Source organism: Arvicola amphibius, chromosome 4 (assembly GCF_903992535.2).
Source record: "Arvicola amphibius chromosome 4, mArvAmp1.2, whole genome shotgun sequence".
NCBI classification, from domain to species: Eukaryota; Metazoa; Chordata; class Mammalia; order Rodentia; family Cricetidae; genus Arvicola; species Arvicola amphibius.
The window spans coordinates 52254471-52278573 of NC_052050.1; the positions used below are offsets into that span (position 1 = coordinate 52254471).

At 43.5% G+C, this 24103-nt stretch overlaps 1 protein-coding gene and 1 non-coding gene across 2 annotated transcripts in view; both read right to left on the reverse strand.

Moving 5' to 3' along the window:
• Myh10 (myosin heavy chain 10) overlaps positions 1-24103 on the reverse strand; it is a 124569-nt gene that overhangs the window by 54663 nt on the left and 45803 nt on the right. The window contains exons 5-11 of the mRNA XM_038325626.2: positions 21010-21112; positions 14871-14963; positions 6609-6672; positions 4312-4410; positions 2394-2537; positions 2079-2174; positions 640-758 (exon numbers count right to left, since the gene is read on the reverse strand). Coding sequence (XP_038181554.1) covers positions 640-758; positions 2079-2174; positions 2394-2537; positions 4312-4410; positions 6609-6672; positions 14871-14963; positions 21010-21112 — 718 coding nt within the window. The remainder of the gene's footprint in view (positions 1-639; positions 759-2078; positions 2175-2393; positions 2538-4311; positions 4411-6608; positions 6673-14870; positions 14964-21009; positions 21113-24103) is intronic.
• LOC119813812 lies at positions 9504-9639 on the reverse strand. The gene has a single exon (XR_005285261.1). It is a non-coding gene; the product is annotated as a U8 small nucleolar RNA (small nucleolar RNA).

Sequence of the window (24103 nt, forward strand, 5' to 3'; positions counted from 1 at the left end):
GTGGTCTTAACACTTGCAGCTATAATATGGCGTTCAATGCTATACAGAACTCACACTGCAAACAGCATTTACTGCTTAATTACATCTCAATGTTACATTTCAATAGGGGCATTAGTGCACTTAATGAGAATTGTGGCTAATCACTTTAGCAATTGGGCAAAGCCCTCCCCTGGCCTTAGAGCCCTGGGCAACAACATCTCTCGTCTGGTTTCTTGGCAGTTTGCCTTTGGGAGACGAGGGATGGGATGTGGGTCATATTCCGACCTTCTTAATCAAAGCTATTAATGTCCTTAAAGCCATCACAACTAAAGAGTAAATATGACCCCTATGTTCTTGCTGCTGTGCCACCCAGTAAGAAGACAGCACAGTGGGGAGCCTTGGCCTTGTTTGGCTACTATGAAACACACGATCTGTCTACCAGATTATTTGTCAGCTAGGGGACAACTGGAGATGACATTTCAAATTTACTTACAAATACATATATATAAATCACTACAGGAAAATCAAAACTCTTTTAATGCCACGGTAATTCCATGTGCTCTTACTAAAGTAACTCAGTTTGGTGCCTGCCAAGCAGAAGCTAAATGCCCACAGTTTACCATGCCATGCATTTGAAAGGACAGTCTTCCGTGGACTTACTTGTTCTTTGGTCTGGGCTTTCTGAACGTAGTCTCGGCCAACTTTGATCCGGGGGGTGAGAATAGCCCGAGTAAACTCCATCACGTTCATCCCAAGCAGGTGGCAGAGCTTCTGTGCAACTGCAGGGACAAAGTTCCCTAAATGCTCCTTGTCTGCTCATGAGCCAGTCACGGCATTTAAGCCAAGGAAAACTCTAGAAACTCAAGTCCTGAAGTGCAACAAAGCTTTAAGTTTGGTGAAAAATGCTTTCTTTTCTTCTGGATCAACAGGCCACCAGTGAGAGATAGCAAGCCTTTGCCTTCCTGGCCTTCTAGAAGAGTGACCTTGTCTATCTATGGCTCATGTTAAGATCTTAAAGCCAAACAACTGTCCTGTAACATGTCTTCAATCAGTCCACTAAGCTGGATGTGACTGGGTGAGAGGCACATGGTGGATGGAGCCCTGCTGCTAATCTAACTTTATACTGAATGACACACTAAAAGGTCAAAAGTTGTAGGAACTGGTCAAGAAATGGTGACCATGGCCCAGGTATGGTGGTGCACACGTTTAATCCCAACACTCAGAAGCAGAGGCAAATGGATGTTAGGGAGTTCGAGGCTAGCCTGGCTTACATAGTGAGTTCCAGGACAGCCAAGGCTACACAGAGAAACCCTGTCTCAAAAACAAAACAAGAGAGAGTGACTGACTAAACACTAACAAACCTCAAGTGGGTTATCAAAAAGGGCCTTTTTGGGGAAGGCCTGGACTCCTGTGTATGTGTACACGTGTGCACACGCATGTGGAAGGTACAGGGCACTGCTGGCTGTTGGTACTCAGGTGGCATCCACCTTACTTTTAAGATAGGTCTCTCACTGGCTCAGAGCTTGCTGATTGGGCTGGGCTGGTGGGCAGGGAGCCTCGGGGATTTGTCTATGTCCATCTTGCTTGATTCTAAGTGTGTGACCCATTCCTGACTTTTTATGGTGGGTTCTCAAATGAAACTCAGGTCCATTACATAGCTTATATAGCAAGCATTTTAGCCAATGAGCCATCTTCCTATCCCAAAAAGACTATTTCGAGGGTGGGCGGTGTGACTTCACATCAGCATTCACTGACCATGTGCACTGTGGTTGCCCCCGTGACACCTCCTAGCCAAGAGAGGCTCATGTCCCTTCAGAAACAACTTGGCAGCTCCCAATACCTGCAGCCACATCCTCTTGGTATACAAACTGTCATTCCTGACCAGTGTTTATTTAAATCTATTTTCAACATTTAGAAACAGAAAAATTTCACATTAGAACATCTAGACTCCCAATGAGTATGGCACACACTGCATCCCTGTAATCAGAGGCTAAGGCAGAAGGATGACAGAGTCCGAGGCCAACCTGCAGTCCATAGTGAGACTCTACCTCAGCACCCAGTCCAAAGGAAACAAGCAAAAGTAGTGTTCGTCAGTTTACCTGTGTTTTCCGGCATGGAAGCTTGATCAGTGTTTCTCTCCTTTTTGAAAGAAATGTTCCCAAACTGCAGCACTGAAGATACGACCTTAAGCATTGCTTTATATTGATGAAAAGAAAAAAAAAAGCCATCAAAATGTAGCAGAGACATATTCTAACTTCTCTGGTCCTAAAAATTCCATATAACTTTTTGGTAACGCTTCAGAGTTTCATAAAATACAGACAGTTCTTATTAGCTTCCCAGTTACTTTCTAATTCGGGTGATTTATGGCAAATGCAGAGTTCTGACAGTGAGGAGTGGGGTCTTAGGGCACGTACAGAGAATCTCTTCGTGGGAGAAGCCCATTATGTGCATTGCTTCCATGGTCTCCTGGAAGTTATCCTTGTCCTGCTGCCCAGGGATCGGGATATAGCCATTGGAGAGGAACCTGTAGTTGCTGAACCCTTCCAGGAGTAAGTCAGCTAAAAGGAAACACACGGGATAAAGTTTAGTTCATGATCATCATCAGACTGAAATACTCTACCCCTGGACACCAGGAACTCAGGAGAATGGCACACTTTTCTTTGCTAATTCACACCATGTGTGAACACACACACAGATGTGAACGTGTAAACGCCTCTGCAGTTTGTTTTCTGTTTTGCTTTTTTGGCATGAGTGATTTGTACAATTTTCTATTTGAAACTGTGTAGTTGGGAAGCAATTAAAATTTCCAGATTTAAATATTTTCACCATCATTTGAATGAAAGCTTTGAAATACTTACTCTGTGTTTTTATCTTGACAGGTAACTGGCTCTCTTGCTCTTCTGTAGAAGTCCCCTGGGCCACTCCTTTCCCCAATTCTTAACTATATCACATTGGACTTTTTTTTAAATTAATTTTTTTCATTTACTTTACATACCAACCACACTTTCCCTTTCCTCCTCTGTTCCCTCCCACCCCTACCTCCTGTCTACTCCCCGTCCCCCTCATCCAGTCCTCCTCTGTTCAGAAAGGGACAGACCTCCCAGGGGATCAACAAAGCATGTCAAATTACTTTGAGGCAGGACCAAGTTTCTCCCCCTGCGTCAAGGCTGGGTGAGACATCCCACCACATGGAATAGGACCCCAAAAGGCAGCTCATGTGCCAGGGTCAGGTCCTGGTCCCACTGCTAGGGACCCCACAAACAGACCAAGCTACAAAACTATCCAACTATCATCCCACATTGAACCTCTATAGGAATTGTTTGCTACCCCAACACCTTCTGTCAACACCCTGAAAATGTTTTGATTAATTCCAGTTGTCTGCAAATGAAAGTCTCCGAGTTTTATTATTTTCAAATGTATCATCTTGAGTGTTTGGTCTCTCTTTTTTTGATATTCTGTGTGTTGCAGAGTTTTACCTCGCGCCGGCTTCCCTCCTTAGTTTCTAGTTCCATGTATTCACAGTATTCTAGGTGAGAAAGGTCTAATTGCAGCGGGTATCTACTGTAAAGCTGCATGGTATATACACAGAAACTGTGCAGAAACACTGACTCTAGGACTCAGCAAACAAAACAGTTCATCTCTCTCTTCGTAGTATTTCTGAGTCAGCAAAATTCTTTCCTCAGCTAGACAGGGTCTCACTATGTAGCCTTGGCTGGCCTGGAACTCACTATGTAAATGAGACTGGCCTCAGATGCTGAGAGGTCCACTTGCCTCTGCCTCCTGAGTGCCGAGGTTAGACCACACTTGGCTTAAGTTCTTTTCAAATTAAATGTTTATTTTTTTTTTTTTTTAAGAATTTTACGTTCTACTCTGCCCAGCCCTAAGCTTCCCGTCCTTGTGATAAACACCAATAAACAAACGCCCACACTACTCACTCTGGTATTAGTGTGAATACAGTCTATGTTTAGTTGTAAGTCAGGGAATGAAAGCTTTATTCTACATTTTATTAAGTAAACACGCCCCCATTTTCCATCGTAAATGTTGGAACAGAAACATATACAAAGATGGCTTTTAATTTAGTTTAAGACAGGGTTGCTTGATCCCTGGGGGTCCTGAACTCTCTATGTAGACCAGACTGACCTCGAACTCATAGAGATCTGCTGGCCTCTGCCCCTCAACTACTAAAATTAAGGGTGTGTGCCAGCACGCCCAATTCTAGTTTTATTTACAGAAAATTTCAAAGGCCAATACAGCAAAACGCACACACCTGCCACGTAAGTGCGACAGGAAGGAGACAACCGAACGCAGAGGAGCAGGGACCCCACTACTCACACTTGAGGTGCTCCCCCGCTCCAGACAGCAGCTGGTAGAAGATATGAAACGTGCGTTCATCTTTAGCTTGACGAACAGCACGAGACTTTTCCAGAAGGTCTGAGCAGAGAAGGTTAAGGATTTAATTACTAAGAGGGGGACTTCTGCAGTGTCTATGCACGACTCTCTCAGCTCTATATGAACTTTGTTACAAAGAACTGTATTTTGTATGAGAACGCAGCTTGCCGGGCGGTGGTGGCGCACGCCTTTAATCCTAGCACTCGGGAGGCAGAGGCAGGCAGATCTCTGTGAGTTCGAGACCAGCCTGGTCTACAAGAGCTAGTTCCAGGACAGGCTCCAAAACCACAGAGAAACCCTGTCTTGAAAAATCAAAAAAAAAAAAAAAAAAACAAAAAAAAAACAAAAAAAAAAACCAACGCAGCTTATGATTCTTCTTAGTTTTCTAGATGCACTGATTTGGGAGGGAACTGAAAAGATTACAGGTGTCTCCTTCGACCCCACTGCTACCCACCCACCACGTGGTGCTGTGGACTGTGTTAAAAGCACACAGAACTACACAGGACGTGAAGGAAGCTACTAAACATGAATGACATAGAGCTGTTTAAGGTAGATAGTGTCTAACACCAGGATATCACAGGGTTTCAAGTAAGGAGCAGGCACAGAGAAAGCAGCCAGAGGAGATAGTTAATGAATGAAAAGCTAAAAATAGAGCTGGTATGTGTTCCTCTTCTCATTGCTGTGGCACAGTTCCAGACAGAAGCAACTCAAGGAAAGATCCAGGACCTCTGCCCATAGATGGTACCGGCCACTTTAGCTCAGCAGAGACAGTCCCTCACAGGCCTGTTTCTATGACAGTTGTTTCTATGGTAATTCTAAATCCCATTAAGCTGACAACCAAGATTAACCATCACAGTGTGACCCAGAACACATGTGCCTGACCGTTCTGTTCCTGTGACGCTCCCCTTGTTAAAAACCCTTGCATGTGCTAGGTGCTGGCTCTCCATCTTTGCACATGGGGTTCGTCTTCCAAGGGCCTTGGCATCGTTGCTACACTGACCACTTGGTCTTTTGTTCCCTGCACTGAAGCAGAACTCCGTGGAAGCAGCACCTGAATTTGAGACAAAGAACACCCGTCCGCGAATGCAGAGCTCAGTGTAAGACGTGCTGGGCCCTCTGTACAGTGCTTAGATGCTGCTGTGGTGTCGGAGGGTCTGCAGGCACACTGGTGCTCATGGAATCTGGTTCACTGTTTTCCAAACCGATAACCTCTCTGGGGCTGCATCTTTCCTGGGGCTACCAAATGAGTTAATTCTGTAAGTGCAAGGTGCCTGAAGTTTTAGCTGGACTGCCTCCACCACAGTCTCATCATTTGGTGAGACTCAGTGCTATGAATGGCGTTATTAACAGGTGACCACGAATGAGCTAGATGGTGCATTCACTGCATCATCATCCCCATCCCAGCTCTGAATGGACAAAATTCTATTCTTAATTCACAGGAACTTTACCAACTAGCCTTGATTTATAGCAAATGAATTTCCATCACTGGAGATTATTATCTCACTAATTGTTACGTATTTATTATCTCACTAACCAAAGAGTAATTTGGTGTGTGACAAGGCCAAATCTAGGGCCTGCAAATACCCTACCAACGGAGCTATATTGCCAGAACCCCTTAAATTAGTTTCATATGTACCCATCGTTCCTTCAGGCTATTACTCTATGTATGTTATATTCTGACTTTGCTATAACTTTATTAAATTACTTTAACTCTTTAATTCCATAGATTTGTCTCACTGAACAGAGGCACAGCCAGAATCATCATAATATGGTAAACAACCACAGCTGTCCAGTCATGCACCACGGAGTGTGGGACTCTCACTGGTTTTAAAGATCTGCCGTTTATATTTATGAATACTCGTGGGGGCCTGTGTGAGTTTATGTGCACCATGTGTATGCAGATGTCCACGGAGGACAGAAGAGGGCGGCGGATCCCCTGGAAATGGAGTTGCATGCAGTTGTGAGCTGCCTGACACGGTTGCTGGGAACCAAATTAGCATCTCATGCAAAAGCAGCACGAGCTACTAACTTCTGAGCCATCTTTCCAGGCTCTGTGGCCTGCTTTTGACAACAACAACAACAACAAAAATATCCACATCATTTTGTAGCTGATACTGATACCTGCATGTGTCACAATGTCACCTACATCCTCCCACCAGGTGTGATACCATAGATGGCTGCTTAAGGCTGCAGGAAAACGAAGCCATTATTTTGGACGGTGCAATTGCGAAAAAGGATACATGTTTCAATGTTGGCCCCAACAATATAGCCAGTTACATCAAAGTTGATCCGAATAAACTTGCCCTGAAAAGAGAGAAAACTGGAGATAAATAAGGATACAGAGGACCCAAGTATTATTGCAGAACAAGACAATACATCCTCCTCAAAGGCAAAGAAATACCCCACCAATGTAAAAGAGCAGCTGTAGGATAGACCACTGTCCTAGACTGTGATATAACAAATCTAGAAACTGGTAAGAAAGGATAAGATGAGCTGGAGAATACTGCTCGGAGGCCCTGAGCTTGGTTCCAAGAAGGCACATCAGACTCACAACCACCCGTCATTCCAGTTTCAGGGGCCAGGCACCCTGTTCTAGCTTCCACCGGCACCCATGCACATGGCACATACATATACAGGAAAAAGATTAAATCTTAAAAGGCAGGAAAGTAGTAAAGGAATCAACCCCTTCCTACCAGTTAGGACTTGAAAGTTCTCCTAAGTAGTCTGAGGTAGGAGGCATCTCAGAGAACAGCAAAGCTAGACTCCAACCATTCGGGCTGAAGTTGTAAATGGAAGGAGAACAGAGATCCACGAAATCGTGGAGAGTAAGGAAACTTGAGCAGGCCCAGTTATAAAAAGTAGCAAGGCAGGACATTTCTTCCAAAATGCTAGGCAGTTTTATAAACACGAAGCAGCTTGACCCCTTATATACCCTTAGGAGACAAAGGACTGGGGACCAGGGTCAGTCACAGAATGTTGGCCCAAGCAAGCACAGTTTGCACTCCAGCATTCCCACCACAAACAGACAGACAAAAACATTTGTAGGGGAGAAAAAGAAAAAAAAAACATTTGGAGCAAGAGAAAACAGGGATTGTTTCATAATTCTTTGATAGTTATTATTACACCGAGTACCCAAACTTTAGTAAAGACAGAAAGAAAAGAAGAGGCGAGACTAAGATAAACCTGAGTGCAGCTTACTATATTTATAAGATATAAAAGGCCAAATTAAATACTCGATAAAAACCGGAACATAAGCAATGACTGAGGAGGGCTTATTCTAGAACTGTTAGGAAGTACTGACACTGGTGAAAATACCACTAATTTCCATCAGTGGGGTCTCAGAGGCCCTCCTCTGAGGGAGCTGCTTCTAAACCCTGAGGGGAAATGGAAAAGGCTTTGATTAGTTGCCATATGAATCACATATATACAGTTGCCTTTGGCTTTGGTTCATGGTGAGCCTTATCACATACATTTATATACAAGAACATACAAGACAAACTTCGGGGTTTTCAATAGTGTTCTAGAAAGTTAAAGTGGCTTATAAAAGGCATGTCTAGTCTTCTTTCACACCTTCTTACATACTGAGAAACAGGCTGTGCTGATGTGGATGAGAATGGCCCTCACGGGCCATCTGAACTCTTGGTCCCTAGGTGATGCACTGTTTAGGAAGGACTAGGAGGTGCGTGTCCCTGGGGTAGGCTTTGAGGTTTCAAAAGTCTTGCTTTTTCTACCTGTTTCTAACCTGCAGATCTGAACAAATGTGAGTTCCTAGCTACTGCTCCAGTGCCTGCCCGCCTGCCCGCATGCCTGCCACCTCACTCACCATGATAGGATTCACCCTCTGACACTGTAAGCAAGCCCTCAACTAAATGCTTTCTATTAGCTGCCTCGGTCATGGTGTCTGCTCACAGCAACGGAACAGTAACTAAGACATACACCAGAGGATGCACTTGTTACCACATTAGTCTCCCAGGCAATCCCATTATTCTTTTTATTATTTATTTGTATATGTGTGTGTCTACTACATGGGTTTATGTGTACCACATGTATGCAAGAGTCCAGAGAAGCCAGTAGAAGCTATCAGATTAGAAACTGGAGTTGCAGGTTGTTATGAGCCACCAGACGTGGGTGCTAGGAACCAAACTCGGGTCCTCTAGAAGAACAGCAAGTGCTCTTAACCACTGAACTATCTTTCCAAGCTCCAATCCCAGTATTCTTATAATTTTAAACTTCTGGCATGGGGTGCTGGGGCTTGAACATGCTAAGCAAGCATGCCATCACCTGGCTCCATCTCCAACTGCGATTTTAATCTCTTTAACATAGTTGATAACACTTAATAACAATGATCCAATTCCTTGGATGATGAAACAACAGAATGTTTCAACACAGAATAAGAATAAGATCCCTAACATTCCATCTGTTTCTAAGATTTAGAAAATGGTTCAGCGGATCCATATGCTAATTACAAGACAGTGCATTTGATTCCATTTTTAAAGATAAGTATATTTTGTCTTTGTTCCTGGGAAGATCCCCCCGCCCGCACTGCAAGAAAGAATAAAGTTAAACCATTACTCCATATGGATAGTTAATGGTTCAAAAACTTCAGAAACTAAAATTGGGTCCTGATGTTATAAAAGTGGGTTCAAATTCTCCATAAATTTTCAACAGCTGTTCCAGCCACACAATAGCTCACTGAATTAATTAAGACTTGCTATTTTAAGAGACAGTAGTCAAAAGACAATGCTTTTATTCCAAGGCCACAACACATTGCCAGAACTGCCCAAGCAAATAGTTCTCAAGCCTCTTGTTTAAACACACAGGAAGGTTCATCAAGATAATCAGTATCACCTATTTCCTACTTAAGAAAACAGTCCAGTCATAAATACATTATATCCAGTAATACTAGCTTACAGCTTACACCAATAGGTCCAACTTCTTTTTATTTAAAAATTTTATTTTAAATCTTTTTGCAACAGATAAGAAATATGAGCTATCAGACGATTAAGACAAAAGACAACTATTAGAAAGAAACCTAGCCAAGCTCATAACCAGCGACAAAGCAAGTTATGAAACTAAATGCCTACTTACAATGTTCTATCAATTTGCACGCAGAAAATAAGTGTGATCGTCAGAGAATCAGATAGGAGCAGCCAGGATGTTGTCAGGTCCTGGCTACACGGAAATGCTAATCAGCAAATCATGTAAGCTCCACTCATCATTTTCTATCTGCCCTCCAAAAGGAGGAACAGGTAAGGATTGACCTCCTGACGATAGGTCCAGCTTCTTTACGGAGTGCGTAACAGCAAGCCGCTTAACCGAGAGCAGAACGACCACAGGAGTTGCTACACCAGGCCTGGGTACACACCCAGAGAAAACGAAGCTGGCCCACGAGGAACACCTTCATACCCATGCTTATCATGGTGGCATTCACAAGGTCGGGACATGGAGTCAGCCTAGGTGCCTGCCAAGAGATGTATGTGTAGATATGTACATACCATGGAGTTATGTATATATGTACATGCAGTGAAATCATGTGTAGAAATATACATACAGTGATGTGTATATGTACATATGGTAGCGTGCATATATACATACAGTGAAGTTATGTGTACATACAGTGGAGTTGTGTGCAGATATGTACATACAGTGGAGTTTGATTTGAGCAGAAAGAAGGATGAAATCATGCATTTTAGGATAATGGTGGATGGAACTGGAGGGTAACAGTGACAATAGCTCAACACAGAAGACAAATTTTTAGGGACGAGGAAATGGGTGACTAGAGAAAGGATATCAGACTCCAAAGAGAAATGGAAGAAAATTCAGGTTTTGGCTTTCATAACCGTTAATCTACAAGAGACTGTTTTAAAATAATTTAGCTATTCAGGTACCTACTCAGGTCAACAATGGCGTTCCCATCATGCAGTGCTCCAGTCCCTCATCAGTTCCCTACCTCAGCTTCCTTTTCCTAAATGGGTCCACAGTCTCTCTGCCATTGCAATGGGGGCCAAGAATGGCCCTTGGGGTGAAGGTAAAGAACCAAGCAGAGCCAAAGGCGGGACTCCAGAGAGGCAGGGATGCAGGGGTGAAGAAGGAGGGAGCGTGAATGTCTCCTCCCTTATGCCTTCTCTACTTCCCCTCAAAAGGAACTAGCCTTTCTAAAACCAGCACAAGGTAACCGTCAAAGTCCTAGAATCGACTCTATCTCAAAAACATAAAACAGTCTTAAGCCAAATGGTCATGCATAGACTCTTAACAACGTGATAAAGTGAAATTTCAAAACGCAACATTTTACTGAATATCCTCAAATAACCCAAAACTTAAATTCCTCTTTAACGTTGAATATCTTGGCAAATTAGGAGAAAAGCAGGCCAGCAGATGTGCCATTGTTCCAGGTGAGGCTGCCAAGAACTCAGGTGAGGAATGTTTCTAGGGAAACATAAATCCAGACTAAACCGAGAAACAGGAGTCTTAGTTTTATGTGGGTCCTCTATCTCCTAACTATTAAGTGAAGAAATCCATGCTAAATATACCTTCCCCTCCATAAAGTTCAGACTATGGTACTTCTAATGGTCAACCAGAATCTCACCAATTAAAAAAAAGAAAAAGCCAAAGAAAAAGGCCATGAATATGACCGTCCTCTGCAATAGCAGTCAGAGCTATGCTCGGCTGCACGTGGCCTGTGGGAAATGCCTTTTCAGAGATTTCTAAACAGAAACCTGGAACTCTGTCTCCATGAGAGGCACTTCCCCTTAGCTTAAGGCCTAAACAAGAGGCCTTCCAAGTGCTGGGCAGTAACGCTGAACTACACCCCAGCCTTAAAACACACGTTGTTAGGAATTTCATCTTTACAAGCCAGCCTGCCCTCCTTAACTCCATAAAGAAAATGTCATGCACTTGGAGTTATTAAGCATAACGAATTATTAGTTAGCAGCCACTTCAGGAAAAGGCAGTTTGTTTTATACTCTGTAATTATTTTCCCTTTGCTAGTTTGGCACTTGACTCGATCATATATGAGCCATGTTTTACTTTAAACACCTGAGCGTGGATCGTGATGTACACGTACTCCATTTTAAATTCCATCCTCTGGAGCAGCCATTTTCCTTAAACAAAAGAAAGGTCATCCGAAGAGTAGTGGCTAGGGTTCAATCCGAAGGCCAGATGGCCACCTCAAATGTTTCAATTATCCTAATCTCCAAGCCACACCAGAAGCTTTGCTGTTACTAAAATGAGTCTGCATGTGAACTAAGTGGCCTGTTACTTAATGTAATTATTATCAGAAACCACCAGCATAGCACGAGCTGTGTTAGGAGTTAAGGACCAACCTAACTAAAAACGCCCACTCTACCTAGGTGTGAAGAAGATGTCAAGACTCCAGGCAGCCCAGAAGGTCTGGCACTTGGAGCTCCGCAGAAGGCTCGGCTCGAAAAGGCTGAGAGTGCACGCAGCGGCTGATCTGGGACGCCTCGGGCACAGCCTGTACTTCATCTCTGATACTGTCCCATGAGCTACAGTGACCTTCCAGGGACAGCTTTGGTCAGACCATTAGGGGCTTTTTAATGTTTGTATTGCATGCGAGGGTGTAAACCTGCGACTTCATTTCACTGCAATCCAAGAATCAAATCAGGGAGAGACTCCCATGCCCTTACCCTGCTCTGACTACTGGAGGCTAATTATCTACCAGAGGGGACAGCAGAGCTATGAACTGTCAAACTGGCTCAGGTTGATTTAGCAGCAGAACACAATTAATAAAGAAATAATAGCTTTCTGAGAGATCTGTCTGCGGCTTCAAACAGCCATGTCAAGCCAAAGTCCTGTTTCAAAGTTTCATTATGAGAAAGCCGTTGTCTATAAATTGCCCCCATCTGGAATGCATCTCACTTCTCATAAACAGGACTGGCCTAACTGTGGATGATTATTTTCATATGGGTAATGCTCTCCTGAAGAATCCCTTAACGCAAACCACATGCTAGCATCTTTAGAAGAAAAGATAGTCTTCAGGAAATTAGCCGGCTATATCAGATCAAAGAAATGGAACCAAATGGCCCCTAAAGCTCAGGGAGTTTACAGTCAAATATTCTCACTGCAAGCACATGGCTCATCAACAGTGAGCGCATGAGATCTCACTGTGCACACAGCTCATCTGCGTGAGATCTCACTGTGCGCACACAGCTCATCTGCGTGAGATCTCACTGTGCGCACACAGCTCATCTGCGTGAGACCTCACTGTGCACACAGCTCATCTGCGTGAGACCTCACTGTGCACACAGCTCATCTGCGTGAGACCTCACTGTGCACACAGCTCATCTGCGTGAGACCTCACTGTGCACACAGCTCATCTGCGTGAGACCTCACTGTGCACACAGCTCATCTGCGTGAGATCTCACTGTGCACACACAGCTCATCTACGTGAGATCTCACTGTGCACACAGCTCATCTGCGTGAGATCTCACTGTGCACACAGCTCATCTGTGTGAGATCTCACTGTGCACAACAGCTCATCTGCGTGAAATCTCACTGTGCACACAGCTCATCTTTTAACATTAAATCATATTCAGGATGACCCCAGTCCTAACCCAAGACTTGGCCTGTCCATGGGGACAAATGCAACCCAGTCCAAAAACAGAAACATACACATTGTTAGGTTATAACACAGAGTAAACACTACATGATATGGCATATCACCAAGAATACTAATGTTTAAAGGAAAATGAAGGTAAGTCCTACGGGGCAGGACTCTGGTTTGCCCAATGAGACATTCCCCAGGCCTAGAATGTCACTGGCATTTAGTGGCATTTTGATTAAATGGATCCTATAATATATCTGCTTATATTGTGAGGTACAGTGCTGGAACCAAGGGCACAGTGGGGAACAAGACAGACAAGGTTCCTCCAGGCTGAGCTCTCGCATTCTCACGGGAGGGATGGCAATCAAAGTAATTGGCTACTGACTGTGGTGAGAAGAAGGCGTGTAATTACTGGCTGCAGTGAGCTGGGAGGGAAATATTCAGGTTGCAAGCAGGAATGACAGAGAACTTCTCAGATGGCATTCAGACAGCCGGGGAGTTGGGAGCAACGTGGGCAGATCTCAAACACATTCTGGAGGTTTAATCAACTGGATTTATTAGCCGGGATATGGGCCAAACAAAAAGATCTGAATTCCTAGGTATTTAAACTTCCCAGGTTTTTGCTGTTTTCATTTTGCTTTAAGCTTAAGCAACTGTTTGATTCAACGTAAGACACAATGGAACAAATTCTGAAAGAAGATAAAATTTCATTTAGAGCTCTGCTAAGCTTTAGAGCTCTGGAAGACGTTCACAGAGATACCAATTCAACAGCAGAATTGCTTGGCAAAGAATAGATGCTTAATATTTAATTGAACTTTACAATAAACCAATACTCAAATTTAAAACTAAGTCATGATCACTAGTTACTTTCAAGTCCTCCACGAACCAAAGAAAACACCCACAGAGGAATATGGAAAGGGTATCTTAACTGAAATGTACTCAATCAGTGAAATTAATTACATAATAATTTTTTGAAATGACTAAAATCAGATACCTGTTTTAGTGCTGTGTAGCTAACACCTTATGATACTAGCAGAAAATACTAAACCATGCCTAAGAAACTGAAAACAAATGAAAAAGGAAATCCCCAAAACTGTACAAAAAACTTGGACAACTCGGAAATACCTTTGCCTTTTGGCTGAATACTGCCTTAATCACTCAGGCAGAAACCTGCAGGCGGGAACTGAAGCAGACCATGGAAGGCTGTTGTTTATTGGCTTAGTCAGCTTGCTTTCTTAAGCCTACCACTCCAAGTGGGCTGGGCCCTCCCACATCAACCCATCACTAATCAAGGAAATGCCTGTAGACACACCCACAGACCAATCTAAGAAGAGCAATTCCTCTTCCCTCTACTCAGGTGACACTAGCTTGTGTCAAATTGACAAAACAAACCATGTATGCTTTACAAATAAATTCCATGAGTGTTAGTTTGGTTTGACCTATAATCTGCACGTACATTCAAGAGTAGAAAATTTCAACTTTGGCATAATTGACATTTGGGGCCAGGTAGTTTTGTTGTAGGAACTGTGCTATGTATTATGGGATGCTTATCAACATCTCTGACCTCTACCCAACAGATACCAACAGCACACCCACACCCTCTCCAATGGCTGGAGATGGCCCAGCGGTTAAGAGCTCTGGCTTGCTCCTTCCTCACGGCTTGCTCAACCTTTCTTATAGAACCCAGATCCACCACCCTAGGAATGGCAATACCCACAATGGGCTGGTTCCACACCCCCCCAATCAATCACTAATTAAGAAAATACCCTACAGGCTTGCCTACATACTTTCATATGTGGCTACTATAAGTAATTCAACATTTATCAATTTAGCCTTTCTTGAAATCTAAAAAGAAAAATCAATTCATTTGCTCAAATCATAGTAGACATTTCACAAGAAACCCGAGGAAGTCCAAGTTTTTGGGGGCTCTTCAACTTACAAAGCGAGATGAGTTATCATTTTTCACAGTCTTCGCATTTCCAAATGACTCCAGAATTGGATTTGCTTGTAAAAGCTGCCGTTCAAGTTCCCCCTAAAAGACATCACACATACACATAGACACACACACACACACACACACATAAATAAAAACAGATGTATGTTAATCTTGTGTCTTTACTTCAGTCCTTGGGGAGAAAAAACCCATTACAAAACCACCCTCCTCCTGTCCCTCTCCTGCTGTCATCAGGGGCTCTGCTGGCTCCTTGCTCCTGGATCTGATGATAATGGGTTCTGCTGAAAGAAAAAAAAAAAAAAACCCAGCACCTAGAAGAGGGTCACCGGAGAAGAAAATGTCATGTTGGACCGATAACAGTTTAAACTAGGCAGAAAATAAAACTTAGCAATTGGTTTCTATGAAATGAAACGGAGTGGAACAGCCTGTTTAAGAACACATTACCACTGCTGTGGATTTTTATCCTGCTCGGTGTGAAGGCCTTGAGGGGCTGACTGAATACTCTCCGCCGTATTGGTGGGCATTTCCATCCACTGCCACAGTGCAGATAGGACAACAGTCCACCTCTACGTCAGACGCTGGCTAAGATGGCAAGGCACTCACCTCACTAATATGTAGACCACACTTCAATCTTTATATGCAAACTAGGCTACAAAACAGATTTCTCAAATGAGAGGTGTAAGTTTATGAAACCCAAAAGAAAGTTGCAGGAGAAAGCGCATGATGTCAGGCCCGGCCAAGAAAAACACTAAAGTGATGTTATGTTTCTGGAATGTAATTATGGAATTATCTTTTATGATCTAAATAAATCTGGTTTTCCCCGCAAACACAAATCTTAGCCCTGTACTTTAAATTGCCCACAATATTCTAGACCTAAAGAAAATAAATAAATAGAAGCTCCGAGAAAATGTGATTCTCTAAGCAAAAATGGTGAAATATAAAGAACCTCAAGTAGGATTTGAAGTTAGTGGTCATCAAGCGATGCAGGATGTGTGCCACTATCCAATCTCAAAACAGGAACCAATGCATGCTGCGGTGTCACGCGCTACTCATGGAGCTGGGGCAGCAGCAAGGCCACCCGAAGACTCACGGTTTCCGCATCCCCTGGTGCGGACTCTGTGACGTGATGCAGTTTGAAGGGCAGAACAGTGTTCCCAAGGCACCCACAAACATTCGAACATGCTCCTGATGATGCCGCAACCGCAGTCTACCACTGTGTCCAGCTGAATGTAGTTAAGAACTAGTCCTACCGTTTATCCATTGCCTAGTAACTTCTCACTCTCCGGGCATTAGGTAACCAACCTCTGTGCAGTGAATCTTACAGTTTATTGGATTATAAATACTTAGACTGTTTTATGTAAATCTCTGTGTATTATATGTTAACAATCTCTCTCTCTCTCTCTCTCTCTCTCTCTCTCTCTCTCTCTCTCTCTCTCTCTCTTCTTTTGAGGTCTCATTATGTAGTCCTGGCTGTCCTTGACTTACTATGCAGAACAGGCTGGCCTCCAACTCACAGGGGCCACCTGCCTCAGCCTCCTGATTGCTAGGATGTGCTACCACTCCCAGTCACTAAATTTTCTTAAAGATGGCTGGAATCCTAAACAAATTTTGATTACCGAGAGCTATTAGTACTAATGTCTGGTATGGGCTGGGGATGCAGCTCAGAGGGAGACTGCTTGCTATCCCGTTCAATTTGCGGGATTAGAAAGCAGAATTGTCAGGGAAACAGATGCTCCGGTGAGTAAAGCACCTACTGTGAGCTGGAGATCTGAAATACAGATCCTTTAAAGTCATGCGCCTTCCTGCCAAGTCATAGCTAAAACACCGATAATCTATCTTATGATGCCATACCAACTTGGAAGAGAATCAAGTACAGCATTCCTGGTTCCCTATGCCTGGCAACAGGGGTTCTTGGAGTCACATTTCTCTCACCAATGCCTTTCCCTTATGTCAGTATCAGCAAATGTTTGAGTGGACATAGATAAGCCCTAAAGTAGTCTAGTAGTACCTGGGAAGGGGTAGTGAGCGAGCCAAAGACAACCCTATGATCTGAGCTGAGGGCCCCAAAGTCAGCATGCAGACCAGAAGAATTCTGTGTCACTTCTGCTGGCTTTCCTAATGGTGCCATGCAGGGGGTTGTTTTCTCCTAACATATCTGAGACATCGGCGAGATCAAGTAAAGATCTTACATGAAGCTAATATAAAACTACTACCACAGTCTTATAGTTATGAAATTAATTAGGTTAAATGGTACTCCTATTTCTAAAAACTACAGGGAATAAGACTATTTATATTCCCACTAGAACTAGGCAAGCACTCACCTTTGCTTCTATTCTATATGATATCAAGAAACATTCCTACGAATGTAGGGGAAAACATTATTTAAGTCATTTACAAAATTCTAAGTATTTAGTTATATATTGTTTGAAGTTTATCAATCATGATGAAAACTATATCCTTGTGTTTATTCTATCATATATAACATCCTCTTGGTAAAGATGAGTTTGAAATGCTTAAATATATTCTTTGGAACTCCAGGTCAGCCAGCAGCTGCCATGGGGCAAGGACATTTGCACTCTGCAGGGCCAAGCACAAGCGCTCCAGACCACCAGGAGGGCGAGGGCAGGAGGTCTCAGCCACAGTGGAAAACCAGATTCCAATGCAACGCTGCCCGACAGCACGCTCTGGCTTCCCTCTCTGTTGTGTCGCCTTAGTCTTGCTTCAAGGCAGTTTAGGTCCCCGAGGAAGGACAGTCATCTGAGATGCCGAGAGGCAGGTGCATGGGCTTGAAGAAATCATTCTTAGTGAATGGTAAAGTTTTAAAACTTCCCAGGTCTACTCTGAAATGTGCCATCCTGAGTCTTGGAGTGGTAATGGACACAGAAAGCCTCCGAGCGACCTGCCAGGAGGAGAAAAACCGCAGTGGTACTGTGCTTGCAGCTGCCTGGTGGGTGGCACTGAGGGCGGAAAGCCAAATATAACTTTCAATTACGTTATAAAACATATCTGAAAGTTCACAGATAAATCTTTGCCTGAAGTTTACTTTTGTAACTTGAATTTTGAAAACCAGTGTTTCTTATATTTACTCGTATTTTCAAGGAGAACATAAGCGACAAGCCGTACCACCTGGTGGTTATACTAGAGGGCAGACGTCGCTTTGCCAAGTGTGGACGAGGATACTCGTGTTTGCTCTCCTGGTTCCACATGACCCAGCAATGCCACTCCAGGTGACTGCTCGAGAGCAACGAAACTTGGTTCCTACGAACCTGGTACCCAAGGGTTCAAAATGGCCCAAACGAAGCAACCCAAACATCTGCCAACTGCTCAGTGGACAAGGAAGATGGGGCATATTTAATACAAAAGAACGTTATCAGGCCATAGAAAAGGATGCTCTGCTTCTAATGATCCAGTGTAGGTTAAACCTTGAAAACATTATCCCAAGTGAAAGAAGTCAGAAAACAATTCCCATTCATGTGCAATGTCCAGAATAGGCACATGCATAGGAAACAGAGAGTCGACTGATGGTTGCCAGCACTGGAGGAAAAGGGGGGTAACTACTGCTAGTGGACAAGTAGACAGCCGGGTTTCTTGTGGGGAGACAAAATGAAAATGTCCTACACACTGGTGAGGACGCTATACTGTGTAACTGTGAATATACAAAAGCACAGAGCTGTGCATGCAAGTGGGCAAACTGGACAGAATGAACTGTATTGCAATATTTGGCCAATAAAGTTCCACATAAACTCAGAAACCAGTGGAGTAAAGGAGGAGACTGGAGAAGAAAATGAAGCTAAAACAGAAAGCAACTTTGCAAGGTAAAGTCAGCCCTCTGCAGGTTCTGCCCCCACAAATCTAACCAAAAATGCAACTAAAATATTCAGAGTTGGGGGTAGCACCTGTACAGAACATACAGCCCCCCCCCCCCCGCATCTCCACAACAGCTGCTTATGTAGTATGTATATTCTAACTGGGATTTTAAGTACTCTAGTGTGCCTTAAGTTACACAAAGGACTGCGCAGGCTGGACTTTATACATGCTACCTGAGCACGTAAGAATGTTGGCATAGGAGGAGGGTAGAGAGCGGGGCCTGGAGCCAATCCCGCTCAGGTACAGAGCATAAGCTCATGTTTTCCGGGGGTTGCAGAACAACTGAGAAGCAACACTCACATGTCTCTAAACATCACATAGTTACTGCAGACTCGAAAGGCAGCAATGAATGTAGAAAGGCAGCCCTGCGGCTTGTGCACACAGCCAACATGCAGAGACATGCAACTCAGCAGGGACAGCGCAGCCCAAAGCAGCAGCCTCCTCCTTGAGGAGAATTTGCTTCCAGGGTGGACTGGAACCCCTGAGGCATCCAAGTATGGCATGCTACTTACATATACCTGGGATGCACTACAGTTTACAATGACATCGAAACAGTCTAAACGGCAATGGTGCCCATGCTTCCGAGAACCTGGAAAATCTATAGTTACCACTCTCATTAGTGCTCTCGGTGCAGACTTAAAGGCCCTAGAGCGTGCACTCTGAATGCACAGGTTTCTTGTTCGTGCTGTCTCATGATAACTCCTGCGTTATCCCTTCCCAGCTACACTGCTAATCTGGGCTGCAGCAAGTCACGAACGTCCACCACAGGCCTTCATAGATAAACAGAGTGCCAGTGACGGACAATTTCTCACCCTATATGTTAAGAAAGGTACCCGAGAGTCTCAGCATCTGCGACAGTTTCTCTGGGTATGGAGGTATGTACGATCATTTCTATATGTATATATGTATATGTATAGAGCAATTATATGCCTCAACATCACTGCCTCTTGCCTGTGGAAGACATAAACCTAACTGTTCCTGTGCCAGGGTGAGAATCCGGTCCAGAGCCACGTCCTGCTCTTCAAGGACTCCGGCTCAGTTCTATCCTCCCTCTGCTGGGAAGCAGGAAGTCTGGCTCTCGTCTGTGGTTTGTCCAATGTTGGGCATGCTGGGGCTAAAAGGCAGGCAGCTGATAACTGCTCCACTACTTGCCCAGCACAAAGAAAATTCTCATTTATTGAGGATATTAAATACGACAAGGCAAGCTTTTGGGCTAAAACACACATAGGCATAAATTATAAAATGCCATACAAACCTATTAGAAATTTAGTTGTCACAAAGGAACAACTTTCAAGGTGCCCCCAATTTAAAATGTAATGTATAGCATAAAACAAAGCTTTCATGTGCTTGCTAATAGTAAGACAGTTCCACCTAATATGACTGATGAAACATTTTAATTTTAAATACTTCATAAACATGCATTTCAATGTCATGATAAAGGGAAAATATTCAGGTTAGAACACAAATCTAAAAAGCACAAATGCATGCTGCTTCGTGTGAAAGAGTAAGACTCTAGCAACACATTTTCGGCATTAAATCGTGATTTAGAAGATTCCACTTAGAACCAAGAGTGCTACATGTTTCTAGGAGAGGCTCGCTCTAAAGACAGCAGTCAGGGCAGGCACTCAAGACTGAGAAGCAGAAGGAAAATCACTTGCCTGGGGTTTCACTGGCTTAGGCGAGTCCTGCTGCTCATTACAAACAGATAGGCAGACGTTAGCACAAAGCACCAAGCCAGCGTGCAGAGGGAGCTGGTTTGGCTGGGACACAAAAGCTTACCAACTACCACAGTGGCTCAAAACATCAGAGCTCACTGGCACCCACAGTCTGTGTTTTTACCTTTTACCACCCATGGTTTCTTCCCACAGATCCCCCAACCCCTAGAGCTGCTATAGGCACCAGCCACAGGCTGTTATTCTGTAGTCCGGAAAGAACCACTAAAATCATTTACAGACACTCACTTGGTGGAAATAAGAAATCTTCATAGGCACTGCTCATTAATTTATAACCATTCATACCAATCTCTGCCAGAAATTGGGCCTCAAGCCACAGCCATAATTCCCTTGTGAGAAAGCCTAGTTAATTTCCTTGTACTGTGCCTAGCTCCTCCCGACTGGAAGGAGAAGCAAGGCTGCTGGGTGTGTGGCCAGGAGGCTGCTAGCCAGAGCAGTGGATGCAGCAGCTGCGCTTTCCTGGTTTGCATCTGATATTATAAAAGAGCAGAATGCAGACAAAAAGCAACAGAGCAAAGACTTACAGGAATATTATGGTCCTTTCTTCCTTTGTGTGAAGAAGCAACATGGGCAAGGTACTGAATGACTTTCTTTGTATTCTCTGTCTTCCCGGCACCCGATTCACCCCTAAAAGAAATATCAACATCAGCTACTTTAAAAAGAGAGCTAAGCACATGTGTTCCAAAATTACAATAGATAAAATGAAACGGAACAGAATGAGAATTAGGGAAAGAAAAAAAAGAGTGAGAGAAAGCAGGAGAAAACTCACAGGCAACAGCAATAATAGAAAAGAAAGCATTACTACTGTATTTCTGTGTTTTCAAATGATCAACTCCTTATTCTTAGAGCTAACGTCACTGTCAACACCACCATCACTGAACCATCTTGAAAAATTGTAATCTTTCTTGTAAAATAAATACTGGACAATGAGCTCTATGTCGCAAAAAATATTTACTTTTGCACCTATCTTTCATCTTTCCTACTATTTCAATAGGCACACACAAAACCTGTTTTTGCGTGTGTTTGCTTTCGTGGTTTTTGGAACAGAGTCTCCTACTGCAGCCAAGTCTAGCTGGCCTGGAACATGCAATGTAAACTACTCTTTTGAAATTACAGTGATCCTTCTGCCTCAGCCTCCCAAGTGGTGGGATTAAAAGATTAATCACCAAGCCTGACTAAAACTTTTAAAAATGATGATTATTATTTTTCTAGAAAGGGTATTAAGCCATTAATAAAAGGGTATTATGCCATTAATCAATTCCAATACTAGGAAGGCAGAGGCAGGTGGGTCTCTGAGTTTGAGGCCAGTCCAGTTTACAAAGTGAGTTCCAGGACAGCCAGGACTACACAGAGAATCCCTGTCTCAAAAAGCAAAACAAGGTTTTAAATTAACCCAAATAAATATTCACTGGGCGTGCTCATGAGAAAACAAAGGAAAATTCCAAAACACATTTTTCCTGCTCCTGGGGGTAAGAGCTTCCATAAGCAAAGAGAAATTTATTAGAATGATCATGATTGTGGAAGACAAAAAAACAAAGCAAAAGCCACTGCATTAGAAACATCCCCTAGCACTGACAGAGAAACCACCAAATACGCCTTCGCAGAGAGCAACCTGAAGGAACTAGAGGCTCTGGGATGCTTGCTTGTCTCTGGTGCTCAACCCCAAAGCACTGAGAGTCTCCCATGTCAGAACCAATGCTGCACCTGCACACACCTTGAGAAAGCCTTCCCAAGGGTAATGGCTGCACACACAGGGCTCCTGACTGCATGATCTCATGAGCTGGTTTGTGTCTGAACCCACACAACCTCACACAGAACACTGCGTATTCTGGACTGAGCTTGAAGTATAGACAGCCCTCTGGGGTGCTTAGGAACACCCAGTTCTCACCTGCTGCTCAGAATAGCTCAGGTCTCCAGAAAATTGAGCAATTATATATACATAATTATATATATAATATTATATATGTGTGTAATATTATATAAAAGCACTATATGAAATATACCTTTATATATTATATATACAAGGTTATATATATATATAACTTATTTGAATTATAACAAGACATTTAATCTCTAACTAAAATTTTAAACTCAGTTCGCCTGCACTCAAGTATAGTCTCTAAGTGCTTTACCCTGCCACCAACTCTCCCAGCAAGTCCTGACTCCTCTGCTTGGAACCTGTATTTGAACTACATTATTGGAACAGCCCACGCCTCAAGTTTCCAGCAGGCTTACCAGCTGCACTGTCTCTCCAGCTCTCTGCAGCTGGTTAACCTCAGCCTCAAGCCCAGGAGGGCTGAGCAAAGGGATCTTATTGGCCAGCTGTAGGACAGGAGCGGGAAAAAAAAATCACTGAGCTTCCATATTCTAACTCTGAAAAACGGAGGCAATGGATCTGCTCCCTCCTAGTTCCAGAAACAAACCACTTTCTGACTTACAGTCACACTACGTACTTGCTGCCTGTGATGCTGATCTCGGTTGTCAACTTGACTCCATGCATCTGGAATCAACTAAAATCCAAGCAGCTTGAGCACACTTGTGGGGGATTTTCTCGATCGTATCATTTGAAGTGGGAGACCAACCCTAAATCTGGATCATCTGCAGTAAGCGGACACACCCAAAGTCTGGCTACACATTCTAATGGCAGCCCACAAAAAGGACATGGAAAGAAAACTTTTGTATTTTGTCCCCCTGCCCTCACTCTCGCCGGCAAGTTCATCCGCCCTGCTGCTGAAGCCTCCCTTCACTGGTGTTAGAACCTACTTCTTCAGGTCAACAGCACACACGGAAGACCCGCTGAGACATCCAGTCTGCTGAAGTGAACAACTACTGGATCCTTGGCCTTTCCATTGGAAGACAGTCATTGTTGGACTGGCCAGACCACAGCCTGTAAGCCATTCTAATAAATCCTACACACACACACACACACACACACACACACACACACACACACACACAGAGAGAGAGAGAGAGAGAGAGAGAGAGAGAGAGAGAGAGAGAGAGAGAGAGAGAGAGAGAGAGAGAGAGAGAGAGAGAGAGAATCCTAACTAATACAATGACCACCTCTATGTCTTCTCTTATGAGGTTCTGAGTCTTAGGTACTCAAACTACCAGACTTTCAATAAGGTTTCTGCCCACTATAGAGAATATTACATCCTTTAAATTCTCATTTTATGTAATTTGTATTATTAAATCTATCTATATTTTCCTTCAGCCTTTAGAAAGTTTCAGATTTTATAGCTGAATCTTTGTTCAACCTAAAAAAAATATAGTTTGAGATAATATAATCCCCCCTCACAGATGACTTGGCTCACATCCCTGTATCTGGAGTCTCCAGCGAACTGAGATGTAATCTTCCCCCGCCTACTTGTTTCTCATATATATTGTCTATTCGTGGCCCACACCACAAAGCAGAGATTTCTGAAATACAACTGGCAACTGTTAGTACCATTCTTTGGAAAAACAAAAAGATAAAAGAAAAATATTCTCTGAAGTTCATTTCACAGATACACTTCAAATAATTCTGTTTCGCTATACTTGCTGCACCTTCCCGAAACCCAGCTGCCCACCCCACCCAAAGCAGCCAGACTTCTGAGAGAAATAGCATCAGCATAACAT